Source organism: Protobothrops mucrosquamatus, unplaced genomic scaffold (assembly GCF_001527695.2).
Source record: "Protobothrops mucrosquamatus isolate PMUCROS unplaced genomic scaffold, P.Mucros_1.0 scaffold294, whole genome shotgun sequence".
NCBI classification, from domain to species: Eukaryota; Metazoa; Chordata; class Lepidosauria; order Squamata; family Viperidae; genus Protobothrops; species Protobothrops mucrosquamatus.
The window spans coordinates 362601-376976 of record NW_015386638.1 but is presented as its reverse complement, the minus strand read 5'-3'; the positions used below and the strand labels follow the sequence as shown (position 1 = coordinate 376976).

Genomic DNA, 14376 nt, shown 5'->3' with positions numbered 1-14376 from the left:
ATATGCTAATTTCCAAATAAAAGCTCAATAGTTTGCAAACACAATAATTTACAAAGTACAGTACTTAACAAGCAGAGCAGTTCCCAAACTGTTTGCAAACAAATATTTTAAAATATTTTAAAATACTTAAAAGAAGTAATTGTAGCACTCAAGGCCAGTCAGTAGCAGATTGCAGCAAAAGCAAAAATTGGTGCCGGCTTGGCTCTTGTTTGGCCATGTGACCAGGGACAAAACAACAACAACCCCTTCTGACTTCTTGTAGCCCCGAACAGCCCAGGCAAGTCACAGAGATAAAATGGCCACTACAGTAGAGACTGAAATCAAGTCACATGGCTACAGAGACCTCTTCTTGGTCGCAGTTTTGAATTTCTAATAAAAGTACCCTTTCTGAATTAACTTGTTTTTGTGAAAACTTACTAAATAAATGCTTGTACCTGGGGGATTACCTGTACATAATTTTATGTACTCAGTGTAGCAAAGAAAATCATCCTCAGTAAGCATTGTTATTCCAATTATGTTGTTCAAATTCTAAGAATCTACAGAGTAGAAATTGCTTTTTATATAAAGTTGAGGGTTTTATTAACCATTCATCATGTTTTCTGACTTTTTGGGCCTAGTAAATTACAATTACCGTATTTTCTGGCGGATAAGACGACTTTCTAAACCCTGAAAATCTTCTCAAAAGTCGGGGGTCGTCTTATATGCCCGGTCGTCTTATACGCCGGAAAATACGGGTATTCTATTTTATTCCTTTTAAGCTGAGGACGCAATGGGGGCGGCGGCCGGGAGCCGCTGCCTCCCGTCCTGCTCCCCCTCCCTGGATGTGATGGGGGTGGCGGCCGGGAGCTGTTGCCTCCCATCCTGCTCCCCCTCCCCGCTCGTTCAGCTGAGGATGTGATGGGGGCGGCAGCCGGGAGCCGCTGCCTCCCGTCCTGCTCCCCCTCCCCATTCGGCTGAGTACGCGAACGCCCGTTCGGCTGAGGACACGGCGGCCAGGCTGGGGGCGGCGTGGACTCCCGACGATGCTGCAGTGGCTGCTGCCGTGCCACTGCCGCCGCCACTGGAGCTGCTGCCTCCCGTCCTGCTCCCCCTCCCCGCCCGTTCGGCGCCGTCTGCCTTTCATTCTCTCTCTCTCTCTCTCCTAACCTGGAGGGAGAGGGAGAGAGAGAAAGAAAGAAAGAGGAAAGAGAAGAGAAAGAGGAAAGAGAAAGAGAAGAGAGAGAAAGAGGAAAGAGAAAGAGAGAAAGAGGAAAGCAAGAGAAGAGAAAGAGAGAGAGAGGAAAGGGAAAGAGAAAGAGAGGAAAGAGAAGAGAAAGAGAAAGAGAGGAAAGAGAAAGAAAGTTAGAGGAAAGAAAGAGAAAGAGAAGAGAGGAAAGAAAGAGGAAAGAGAAAGAGAGGAAAGAGAAAGAGAAGAGAGAGGAAAGAGATAAAGAGGGAGAGAAAGAGGGGGAGAGGAAAGAGAAAAAGAGAGGAAAGGGAGAGAAGGAGAGGAAAGAGAGAGAGAAAGAGAGGAAAGAGAGAAAGAAAGAGGGGGAGAGGAAAGAGAAAATGAGGAAAGAGAAAAAAGATTGAGAAAAGAGAGAGGAAAGAGAGAAAGGAAAGAGAAGAGAAAGAGAGGAAAGAGAAAGAGAGGAAAGAAAAAGAGGAAAGAGAGAGCGACAGAGAAAGAGAGAGGAAAGAGAGAGAAAGTAAGAGAGAGAGGAAAGAAAGGAAAGAGAGAGGAAAGAGAGACAGAGAGAGACCCTTTTGACATCTAAAATAAAGATAACACTGCATATATCCTTTTTTACCTTTATTTTATATATACACACACAAACACACACACACACACACATATATATATATATTATAAAGGTAAAAAAGGATATATGCAGTCTTATCTTCATTTTAGATATCAAAAGGGGTTTGCGGCTCCCAGTGTTTTGTTTTCGGTGGGAAACGTGTCCAAATGGCTCTTTGAGTGTTTTCGGTTGCCTACCCCTGATATAGCCCAAACTCTATATTTTAACTGGAAAAGTTGGGGGTCGTCTTATACGCCCAGTCGTCTTATACGCCGGAAAATACGGTAGTAGAACCGTGGCTTCCAAGCAGAAATCTTAAGAATCCCTTATACTACCAGAAGAGAATGGTTTGACTGTCTAAATATAAATCGTTAAAGTATAAATAGCTGTGATTTGTAGTTCTTTAAAATATAATATGATTATTAATTTTGTTGAGAAATAATAATATTCAATAGCTGTGTCATGACATAATTTAAAAACACAATTGTATCAACACCTCCCTCTGACCATGGCATACACAGAACTAAGTTAATCACTGGATTCCCCAAATGTTCCATTAGTAAGAGAATGCACACATATAAGCACACATATATTAAAAGTATTTTTTACATTTGATTTTTAAAGTGTAAACAAATGCAGAATATAAACCAGCAATGAACAAGATACAGGCTCTAAAAATCTTTTTTTTAAAAAAACAAAACAAAACTAGATACTCAACACTTTATTGCAGCAAAAAAAGGCAGAGCTTAGCCTTAGAGCTTTAAATTAGTAGCACATCTAAATACAATTATTTAGTAAAAATATTCTTCAATTTACCCAAAATAGTTTACTCCTTTGATTTCTTTGTTAAATAATTAATCTGAGTGAAATAATATAGATCAGAGGTCCCCAACCTTTTGGGCACCAGGGACCTGTTCCGTGGAGAGAGGTTTTTCCGCAGACCGGAGGGTGCATGATTTTGTGTGCTGCCTGCATCCCGCAGATGGGGCTTTTCTTGTTTGTGCAGACCGGTTGGTGGCATGCTGCGGCCCGGTACTGGTCCACGGACCAGGGGTTGGTGACCCGATATAGATAATGGACTCAAGATAACAGTATTAATCACTTTCATTTTCTTTAATTTGTCAATACTTGCAGAAAATACCTGTAATTGACATACTTTTCAAACAGAGCATTTGTTTGGGGTAAAAAATCCCAATAAAATTTTGGGACATAATTGTCAGAAAGATAATAAAAAAGAATAAAATATGGTAACAACTGATTTTTTTTACCTTCAGTACTTAAGCCTGGACTTGAAGTGAATTTTGCTACATCTACAATCTTGACAGCAAACTGTTGCCCAGTTTCTCTGTTGATACATCGCCGCACAACACTGAATGGACCCCTAGAAAGAACAACATTGCTTAATTAATTTAAACATTCAGAAATCTCTTTTTTCCTTACAACTTTATTATTTTTCATTTTTGATGTAATTTTCATTGAATTGGCATTTCAAGAGGTATAAATTGTTACAAAATAATTTTGTTGTTTTGTTAAAACTTTTATTTAGAGAACTACAGCACTTATCAAATGTTCTTTGCTTTTAAAATAAATGAAAAACCCATACAGTTGGTATTTTAATCCTACACTGCTTTGTAATGTATCAGTAACACAACAAGTAAATTTAAATAAGAAAAAATGACATAACACAAATCTATTTAACAATAAACTGGAATTTCATGAAAACAGTCATATGAGGAGGAATATAGATCAGTAGGATTAAAAAAGAGATTGTTGCAAATTATAAATGTGTAATATTCTGATAAGGGATTTTTTTTAAAACCACTTCTAGTGGGGAAATGGTGGTTTGAGCAGCTCCTTCAGAACTGTAGATGAGGCAACAATTGAATTGGGGCCCAGGCAAGATCCCTATAAATTGAAGAATTCTCCAGAATCAAAAGGAATCCCAGAAATTGATGTATTTGTCCTCCAGACAACTGTTCTTTGAAAGAAGATTGTGAAAGGGAGATTTTTAAAATCAGCTGGTGAATCAAATAGCTGGGAGGCAGGTTCTTACAGCAACTTCAAAGCTGTAGCACAACAGAAGAAAAAGCGGACACTATAATTGACACCCCATTTCTAAATCACTTTATTATAATTTATTATTCTTTCAGTTTAAGAGAGCCTTAGTCCAGATATAATTAATATTTCCTCTTGAAGATTTTCAGTATTTTTGGTACTATAATTTAGTATTATTTTCACTATTATAAAAAAGCTGATATGGGTATTGGGAGTTGTTTGTCTAGCAAAAAGATGAAGGTTTGGATTATCAGCTGTTTTCTAAAGAAAGAAAAAAATATTTTATGGATGATTAAAATTTACTTTTTGGTGAATCTATATGTAAGGTACCAGATCTTGGATTTTTTAAATGTAGACTTTTGTGGGAACATTGTGTTTTTTTTTCTATTGACCTTGTGCTGCCTAGTGTGGATTCACAAATAAAAGCAGTGGGAGAAGTTTCCCTTGAACTCCCCCCCCTTTATTCTATTTCCAGTGAGGCTGTTAGCTGCCATTCATTTTCTGGACACTAGAGTGTGCTATTAACTATGGCTAGGAAAAGATCACAATTTTGTAGATTTGAAGAGCAGAATGTTTGCAAGAAACCTATATAGGAAAAAAAGGATGTAAAATATTTGAAATATAAGACTTTGGGTGTAGAATTTGTATTAGCAGATTTGAAAAAGACTAATGGACTTGTTTTGTATATTAAACCACAACTGAAACCCTATTTTTCTTGTCTCGCGAATATGATGCATATGTTGTATTAGAGGTAGAGATGCATGGAATGCATAATTCATAATTAAGCAAAAATCAAGAACAAGGGGGAATAATCTCAAACTAACAGAAGAGAAGTTCAAAAATAATTTTAGAAAGTATTACGTCACAGAAGGAGTAGTGGAAGCTTTGAGCCAACTGCCAGCAGAAGTAGTGAGTAAATAATCAGTAACTGAATTTAAACTTGCTTGGGATAAACACATGGTCCATCATGTGACAAAAATAAAAAAGTAAATAAAAATAATTAATTAATTAAAAAGAAAATGAAAAGCAAATAAACTCAGAGACTTGATGAACCACTGGGTCAGTTTTCTATGCTTCTATTATTGTTGGAAGGAGTGTGATGGATGAGCAGCTAAAGACACTGAACTAGAAAACTGACAGCCCGGATTCAAGACCCAAGTGCCGCCCAGTGGCATGAGCTCCTGTTCCTGCCCCAGCTTCTGCCCACCTAGCAGTTCAAAAGCATGCAAGATGCAAATAGATTAATAGATACCATTCCGGTGTAAAGGTAACAGCGTTCCATGAACATGACCACGGAAAATATCTTTGGACAATGCTGGCTCCCTTGTCCAAGAAAAGGAGATCAGCACTGCGCCTAGAATCAAACACGACTGGACAGGGAAATCTTTACCTATAATTGTTGGACTTATGTGTCAAATGACAATAAAAAGATTTTTCCCCCAATATCTAATGCAGTGGTTCTCAACCTTCCTAATGCCGCGACCCTTTAATATAGTTCCTCATGTTGTGATGACCCCCAACCATAAAATTATTTTCATTGCTACTTCATAACTGTAATTTTGCTTAAGAACCATGTTACTAATTTAATCTCTCTCCCTCTTTCTTTCTCTCTCCCTCTCTTTCTCCCTCTTATTTCTCTCTCCCTCTTTCTCTCTCCTTCCCTCTCTTTCTCTCCCCCTCTCCGTTCCTCTTTCTCCCTCTTTCTTTCTCTCTCCCTCTTTCTCTCTCTCTCTCCCTCTTTCTCTCACCCTCCCTTTCTTTCGCTCTCTCTCTCTCTCTCTCTCCCTTCCTTTCTTTCTCCCTCTTTCTCCCTCTCTTTCTCTCTTTTTTTCTCCCTCTCTCTTTCTCTCCCTCTCTTCCTTCCTCCCTCCCTCCCTCTCTCTCTCCGATCGGGGATCGATTTGGAAGTGCGGAGGGGAGGGGAGTGTCCGAGGGCTGCCCGTGTGACCTTGAAGCGGCCACCTTTGGAAGTACCAATGCTGCTCCAGCTAGGCACGAGCCGGGCAGAGCGGGCAATGGGAGAGGAGCGAGCCGATTGCCTTCCCGGGAGCTGGGACTCTGGTGCGCCTTCCCGGCCAGCGGGGCCTACGGTAGCGCCGGGATTGCGCGGTTCCCCGGGAAAGGGACTTCCTGGCCACACTTCTCAGGGGGTGGGCGCCCGGGTGCAGGGCCAATCAGGAGCCCCGCGAGGAGGCAAGCCTACATAAGAGCCATGCCCTTTCTGTGTGGGAGGGACACAATGAGGGAGCCACAATCGTGGGACGTAGATTCTGACGAGCGGCTGGCTTGAGCCGAGGAGCCAGCGATCACCTCGAGCTGCCACCGCGGCCCGATGAGACAGCGCTGCGCCCGACAGGCAGCGCGACCCACAGGTTGAGAACCGCTGATCTAATGGATCAACTGTCACCGCTCTTGTATGGAATGGCCTTTCCACAGCTTCCCTTCAGGCAGGGGAATTAAGCTGAAGTACCGAAGTCTTTCTTTCTTTTTCTTTTTTTATTTAATGGACAATATGATGCTAATAAGTCTGTTGAGATAAAAGAATGGAAATTCTAGAGAACATGTCTTTTTTCAGAAAGACATAAATCTTTTTGAAAAATTGATTTGATATGGATTTCAAAGAATTTGGTGAACAAGATTGCTATTCTACTTAAGAACTTTTCTGATCACAATCTGAAAACCTCTGATTACGTAATTAATTACGTAAGAGAAAATTTACAACTTTTAGATGGAGTTTAAATAAAGAACTACAAAAAGAAATTAAAAGAATTTTTTATAACAGTTTTGATAAAGGTACTGATTTAAAAAAGTGTTTAGGATACTAGTAAACCTGTAATTACAGGTTACTTTATTCAATATAATTGTGAGTTAAAAACAAATTCAAGAAAAAAAATGAGAATATATTAGAGGAAATTAAAAGGGAAGAGGATGAATTACAGAAGAGACCAACAGCTTCTTCTATTTTATATCAAATTAAACTTTTACATCAACAATTATCTATGTTAACTGTGACAGAAATAGAGACTAAATTATATTATGTGAAGCATAATAAAACTGAATTTGTAAATAAACCAGGGAAATGGCAGGCATATAAATTGATAAAGAAAACTATATTAAAGATTAAGGATGGCAATACTGCATTAAGAGATAATGTGAGTATTTAGAAATCCATTATTTCTATTCAAATTTGTACAAAAGACAGGAAATTTCCCTGGAATATTGCTGAATATTTGAAGAAACAGAATTTACCAAAACTTTTTCAATCACCTAAACAAATTATGAATAGCCCCATTACAACTTTTGAAATATCAGAAATCATTGAAAAAACAAAATAGAGAGCAACTGGGCTTGATGGATTACTTAATTCATATTATAAATGTTTTGAAAATAAACTTTTCTCATTTTTTCTCCTGCAACCTTGTATATTTTTTGTTTAGTACTTTTCTTTTTGGTGGTTAATTATATTTGATTTTTAAAAAACTAATAAACTATGGAATAGTATTTAGTGGAATGTTTAATAATTTTATTAGTGGTATGGATGAAGAGACTGAAATATGAATATGACACAAAGCTAGAAAGAGTAGTTAACACCTTAGAAGGGAAATAAAATATTCAAAAACCATTAGCAGAGATTGAATACTAAGCTAATATGAAAAGGATGAATCTTAAGAGAGAAAAATGTAAATTGTGGCTTTGGGGAGAGAAAAAAAGTAAAGAAACATACATGGGATTAGAAACCTGTCTTAAAACTAGTACATGTGAAAAGAATCTTGTATTCTAAAACAGAGGTCCCCAATCTTTTTCGGTTGGCAGATTGGAGGGAAAGGGAGGGGGAAGCATTTTACGCGCATGCACAAACGGGGCCATGAGCACCGCAAACGGGGCCCGCATGACACTTGCTAGCCTGCCCTGTTTTTGCAGCGTGGGTGCTAGCACCGCTCCATTTTTGCCGCATGGCACCCCATTTTTGCCACACGCTGCCTCGTTTTCACTGCGGTGCTAGCAGTGTGCGCACATGTGCACAGTTGGCCAGCCTGTCCCGTGGCCCTGTGCCAGCGGGTCATGACCCAATAGCGGACCGCAGCCCACAGGTTGGGGACCCCTGTTCTAAAAGATCCCTAAGTTAAACATGAACCAATAGCATGTGGATACTTAAAACCAAATGCTACTTTAGGATGTATTAACAGAAAAACAGAATCAAATAATAGGAAGTAATTGTCCATCTGTTTTCTGGTTTTGTAAGGTAGTTTCTTGGAATACTGTACCACTTCCTGGGCATTGAAATCTAAAAAATGTATTTGCCAAATTGGAGTGAATTCAGAGGAAGGAAACCAAGATGGCATGTTGAATAATGGGAAAAAAAACTGGATATATTTAGCCTGTGGAAGGAAGATTGAAGGGAGGTATGAGATAGTGATAGTAATATTTGAACAACTAAATGTTTGTCATATATAGGACATTTTCTATTATCCCAAACTACAGGAATAGAACCAATTATCAGCTACAAAGAAGTAGATTCAGGCTATACATGAGGAGTAACTTCCTGACTGTATGAGCTGTCAGTTATTGGAACAGATTTACCACATGAAGCATGTTTTTCTTCACAGGCAGTCTTCAAACAAATGCTTAATAGCCATCTGTCCAAAAAGCTTTAGTAAAATTTGCACTGAATAAGGTGTTGAACTAGATAATTTCTCATGTCCCTTCAAATTCCATGGCTCTATTTTTCTAATGTACCTTAAAACTGATAAAAACCTAATAGTGTAATTTAAGAAAAAGATCTTTTGGGTGTATCAGAATTATTACATGAAAACCATTTCTCATTTGCAACTTTTGGAATAGTTAAATCATACAAAAATGCATTTTTGGAGCCTCCCCTGTCCTGATTCTTTGAGAATACTATGGAAATTAGTTAAGGCCTCCCCAGAAATCTATGATGTAATTTCTCTTCGTTTAATAGTGGGACATTTACCTACCTAACCCTAAATGATTTCTTTAAATTCTATCACTGCATTTAAAAAAACCTCCCCAATATTAGAATGACCATGCATTATTGAAGACTATAAGTCATATTGTTGTAAAGTTTGGCTATATATTCAAAGATGCTGCTAACCTTTAATATGGTTTGAAATTATTTTGTTACTCTCTCTTCTGTATCTTCTGAATCAAATATTGAAGGCAAACAAGACTGTCTATCACAGACATGTCAAACACAAGGCCCGGGGCCCGGATGCGGCCCGCGAAGTGGTTTCATGTGGTCTGCGAAGCCATCCTGGAAACAGTGAGGGAACGGCCCCCGCTGCCTTGGTCCTGGCCCAGGCCGGCCGGGAGCCAATGTACAATTTTGTGGTGGCCATCTAAGCTGAAACGCATTCAGTCTTAGCTCCACAAGGCCGTCTAGAAACAGCAAGGAACCAGCCCCTGCTGTGTCGGCCCCGCCCCCTGGGTGCATGCTGGGGAAGTGTCACCCTTTGTGAGGAATGAAGAAATGGACCATGCCTTGGTGCTTGCCCCAGTCCCACCCCTTTCTGCCAGAGACCCCCAGATCTGTCCCACTCCTGCCCAGGCCCCCACAGGCACCCTTGATGCGAATGATGTAGAGCTGGCCGTGCCCACCCAGTAGGCCACACCCACTCCATCCACACCCACCAGTAGGCCGCACCCACCTGCCCCCCCACCCCCGAGGGCAACCCCAATGCTGATGCGGCCCTCAATGAAATTGAGTTTGACACCCCTGGTCTATCAGCTTCCAGAGTTAGCAGACAATCAACAACTGTGGCAGTTTCAAGACATAATGAGCTGAGCAGGTGAGACCCAAATTCAGATGAGGGGCCAGGTTCTGGCAGACACCTAGGCCTCAAACACAATGAGTTAGAAAGAACCGAGCAAAAGCAATTACCAGTCTTCTTGAAAAGAGAGGGCAACACCCCTAATCAAGACACATAGGCACTGGAGGCTATAAATGAGCAGTCTCCAAATCTTTGTCTTCTGATGGTAACAACTTTAGTCCTACCGTGTTTCCCTGAAAGTGACCTACCCTGAAAATAAACCCCAGCTTGATTTTTGGGGGTGGACCTAATATAAACCTCAAAAATAAGCCCTACTTTGGGGGTGAGGAGCACTCCTAAAAATCAAGCTAGGACGAGGGTGTGGGGTGGAGCTGACCCACGCACCCATTTACCACTGGTCATCACAACAAATTGTCTAGTAAACTCTTAAAGACTTGAATTTGCCTGACTGAACTGGATGGTTCAGGACATATTTCTGGGTAGTGTTTGGATAGAAAACTGCTAGAATATAACATGTATATTGTGAATTTTATAATGGACAAAAGGTAGGATCTAAACATATGAAATAAAATAAAGTATGCACTTAATTAATTTGCTTCTACATTTTTTTTCTACTTTCAACATTTGTTTTTTCCTGTATTTTTGGGAGGAAAAAGATACATGATTTATTATAGATACTGTATCAGAATTTATTTTGCTTACATGCTGTCCATTCTTGAAGGTGTAAGAATCTTTGTAAGAACCTTATCAATGTCAACATACAAAATAAAAGAATACCAGAAAATCCTCAATACACAAAAAAATAAAAACAACAGGAAAATAACAACCAACTAATAAAAATGCCAGGGTCTTGCAACCCCGCCTGCAAATTACAACCCCATGTGCAAGACACAATCCCATTCCATTCCCATTCTGTTCCAATCCAGGAGGGACAGAGCTATCTAAGTTGTTGTAGGCAGAGAGTGTGGAGTGTAGAAGTATGGAAACAGCTATTAAAAATGATCACTTCTGAGGCCCCAACAGGTGACAATTCCAGAGGGATGGGACCTGGAGGGTAATTACTTTGATCAAGTTGGAGGGTCAGATGGAAAGACAAGACACTCCATCCAATATTCAGGCCAAGACCCATACAAGGCTTTAAAGATAAGAACCAGCACCTTGAATTTTACCTGGTAACAAATGCAGCTCCCAAAGCAGGAGGATCCTGAACATATAAGAAGATACCAATCACTATCTGAGCTGCTAAATTCTATACCAACAGTAGTTTCTGAATGTTGTTCAAGGGTAGTTCTCAGACATTTGGGGTAGATCTGATGAGGAAGCAGGCTCTACTGGAAAAACTGAACAACAATAACAGAATCAAGTCTGGTCGTGTTTTATTTCGTGTCTCTTATATCCCAATGAATCAAGGAGAAGCCTGCTTGAGTATTATTCCCCAGGATTTAAGGAATGTTTCAGCTCTCTTTGCTTACGTTCTTGCCTATTTCCCCCAGAGTGATCTCCCTGATTTTCTTTAGCAGGCCCTTGTAAAATCTATTAAAATCTATCTATTAAATCTATTGTTCAAACTGTAAAAGAACGTGAATGAAGAGAAGTTTCCCAATCCAGGAAAAATTGCAACTGGCACAAAACTATTCTTTAAGCAGAAGTTATGAATCTAGAATTCCCAAATTGAAGGCCACTTCTGTGGGGGGGAATAGAATCCCATTTAGAATGCAAAGAGAATTTCCTTGTAATCCTGAGGCCACAAACCCAAAGGCATTCCATTTGGTAAGGATTCACATGAAATCTGTCCTTAGCCATCTAGACTAGGTACCACAGCCTTCAGGCAACTGATCAGCACTTCTTCCATTCAGCCCAGGAATGAGATATCTAGCTACCAAGTAATCTCAACTCTGAATTGTATATGGAAGCCTACTGGCAGTCAGAGGGGCATCTATAGTACTGATGCTGCACAAGTCTGATAGCTTTTACCTACTCAAACTAGATGGCTGCATTCTACAGCAATTGCAGCTTCAGCGTAGTTTAAAAGCAACCTAGGGATAAAGCATATGCAATAACTGATATATAAGATAATAAGGGCATCATGATTCAGAAAAGGTTGCAACTATCTTAGCCTTTACCTCTACTGGTCAATCTAGCAGTAGCTATTAGTTTGGGAGGACTACCAAGTCACATATCTGCCTCCTTAGGGGAACTATCTCTATAGTTCAAAGTGCTAAATGGTTTCTAAACAAACAGAACCTCCATCTTGCAGAGATTCAACTTCATGCAGACCCTAATATAGTTTCCATACATCAGACCAGGTTTTCTGTCATCTCGTCAAAACAGTCAGAGATGGCCATATATAATTGTATATCATCAGCATACTGGTGATAATTGCACAATACCTATAGGTATTAAATAATGCAGGAGAAAGACAGATCTTGCCACAACCATAAATAGTTAACCATTTGGATAATCCTACTAATAGTGCTCTTTTCTGAGTGGTACCACTGCAAAACCATGCCAATTTTCAACCTTTGCGGGTGATTCATGACCAATAATGTTAATGGCCATCAAGATAAGTCAGTAGACCCCCCCATGTCCTAATGCAGGTAACCTATTAGGATGGCCAAGGTGGATTCTATCTTGGCCATGATTGAAATGGATCTATATAATCTTCCTCTAATGTATTTGGCCCTCCACCTTCCTCTCAAGAATCCTTGGTAAAAAATAGAAGACTGTAGACTAGACAATAATTGCCAAGATCTGCTCGTTTCAGGGAGGATCCTTTTGAGAGCGATGGCACCAGAGTTCCCATCAAGGTATCTGCCATTTCATCTCTTGGAGCTCTTCAGTTAATCAAAGGGCTCTACCATGTTTTCCTGAAAGTAAGACCTAGCCCGAAAATAAGCCCTGGCTTGATTTTTGGGGGTGGGCCTAATATAAGCCCTACCCCCCAAATAAGCCCTAGTTTTGGGGTGAGGCACACATTTAAAAATCAAGCAAGGGTGTGGATCTGCCCTCTGCACCTCGCACCCATTTACCTTGCAGCCAGGTCTCTCCTCACCAGCCCACTTCTTCTGCGGCATCTTCTGCAGCCAGGCCTGGATTTGTCAGTCACAGGCTTTTCTGGAAGGCCTGTGCAGCCAAGAACTGAGCTAAGGATTCAATCCATAGCTTGGTTCTGCAAGACCTATGTAGCTGAAGACTGAGCTATGGATTGAATCCATAGCTCAGTACTTAGCTGCATAGGCCTCCTGGAAAGGCCGGAATGCAAAATGCAGGCCGGAATGTAGCTGCAAAATGAAGCTGCTCCTTCGGCCCCAGAAGAAATGGACCAGTTGGGCAGGGCTGTCGGTGCCAGAGGTAAGACATCTCCCGAAAATAAGTCCTGGTGCCTCTTTTGGAGGCAAAAAATAAAATAAAATAAAAATAAGACCCGGTCTTATTTTTGGAGAAATATGGCAGGCATAGTTGCACAGGGTGCTAAAGTATAATTTTGTAGTGCATATTCCAGAGTCAAATCAAGCAAGTCCTTAATTAGATCGTGCAACAGATTGCTAGGCTGCAGCAGGCAACTGGGATGAACTATGATAATTGACTGACCAATGAGGAGTCACATCACAGCCACAGTGATCTAATGATGATGGCAAAAATCTTGTTCTTATATCCTTCAGTTTCAGGGTGCTAATAAACTGCTCAGAGATATAGATCTGATGATCTGTGCATGTTAGACTGAGATTATCTGAGTCAAATCCATTGTTATATGATGACCATGAGCTCCTGAACTTTCCCAAAGCATCAAGATTAAAATATCTTAGGACCAAAAGTGAAGAATAGTCCACAATCACCCCTCCCCCAAGCTTCAAGGGCTAGATACAGACTCTGTCATGCAGTGTGGGCAATATACAACATGGATCTCTATACTGTCCCTCTGTCCAATGTCATAAGCCGAGATTCACTCTTTCCCTTAATATATTAATATGCATTTTCAGTTACTCTACACCAGTCATTCTAAAGTGTGTAGAACTGATCTGAAATTTTTTAATATTGATATAGAATATTTTGTTACATTAGGTTACTGCGATTAGAAAAGATATGTATACATTCTAAAGGTAATTATAAAACAATTTTATTATTAGTTGCCCTTTCAGATTTCAAAAAAACAACAGCCTTCAAGCAATATTGCTATTCAGATGTTAATGTGGACATTTTTCTAAATTTTGCTCCAGTTATTTTTCTTTCTCTTTTAAAGTAACAGTCATTAAAAATTAAAGAGGGAAACCTAAAAAAACCCTCTTAGTTCACAAGTCTCATGAATGAGGGCTATATAGAACATGGAGTTGTGAAAGACTAATATATGCATTATGATTTTCTCACAATGCTGTGTGACCACCCTGTCAAAAGATTTATATATATATATATATATATATATATATATATATATATATATATATTTGTTTTTTAAGGTTTTCACGGGTGTTTATATGTGAGTCTTTGGTCATTCGGGTTTTCTCCCGTGTAAGATTAGAAGTATCATAGCGACGTTTCGATGAAATCACATTCATCATCATCAGGCTTGTGCTTTTAGCTTTGTGCTTCTTAGAGTNTTCCAGAGGGATGGGACCTGGAGGGTAATTACTTTGATCAAGTTGGAGGGTCAGATGGAAAGACAAGACACTCCATCCAATATTCAGGCCAAGACCCATACAAGGCTTTAAAGATAAGAACCAGCACCTTGAATTTTACCTGGTAACAAATGCAGC

At 39.8% G+C, this 14376-nt stretch overlaps 1 protein-coding gene across 2 annotated transcripts in view; it reads right to left on the bottom strand.

Moving 5' to 3' along the window:
- Positions 1-14376, bottom strand: part of CASK (calcium/calmodulin dependent serine protein kinase) — a 176407-nt gene that overhangs the window by 120292 nt on the left and 41739 nt on the right. For both annotated transcript variants that reach the window (XM_015814899.1, XM_015814900.1), the window contains exon 2: positions 3050-3162. In XM_015814899.1, the coding sequence (XP_015670385.1) occupies positions 3050-3162 (113 nt within the window). The remainder of the gene's footprint in view (positions 1-3049; positions 3163-14376) is intronic.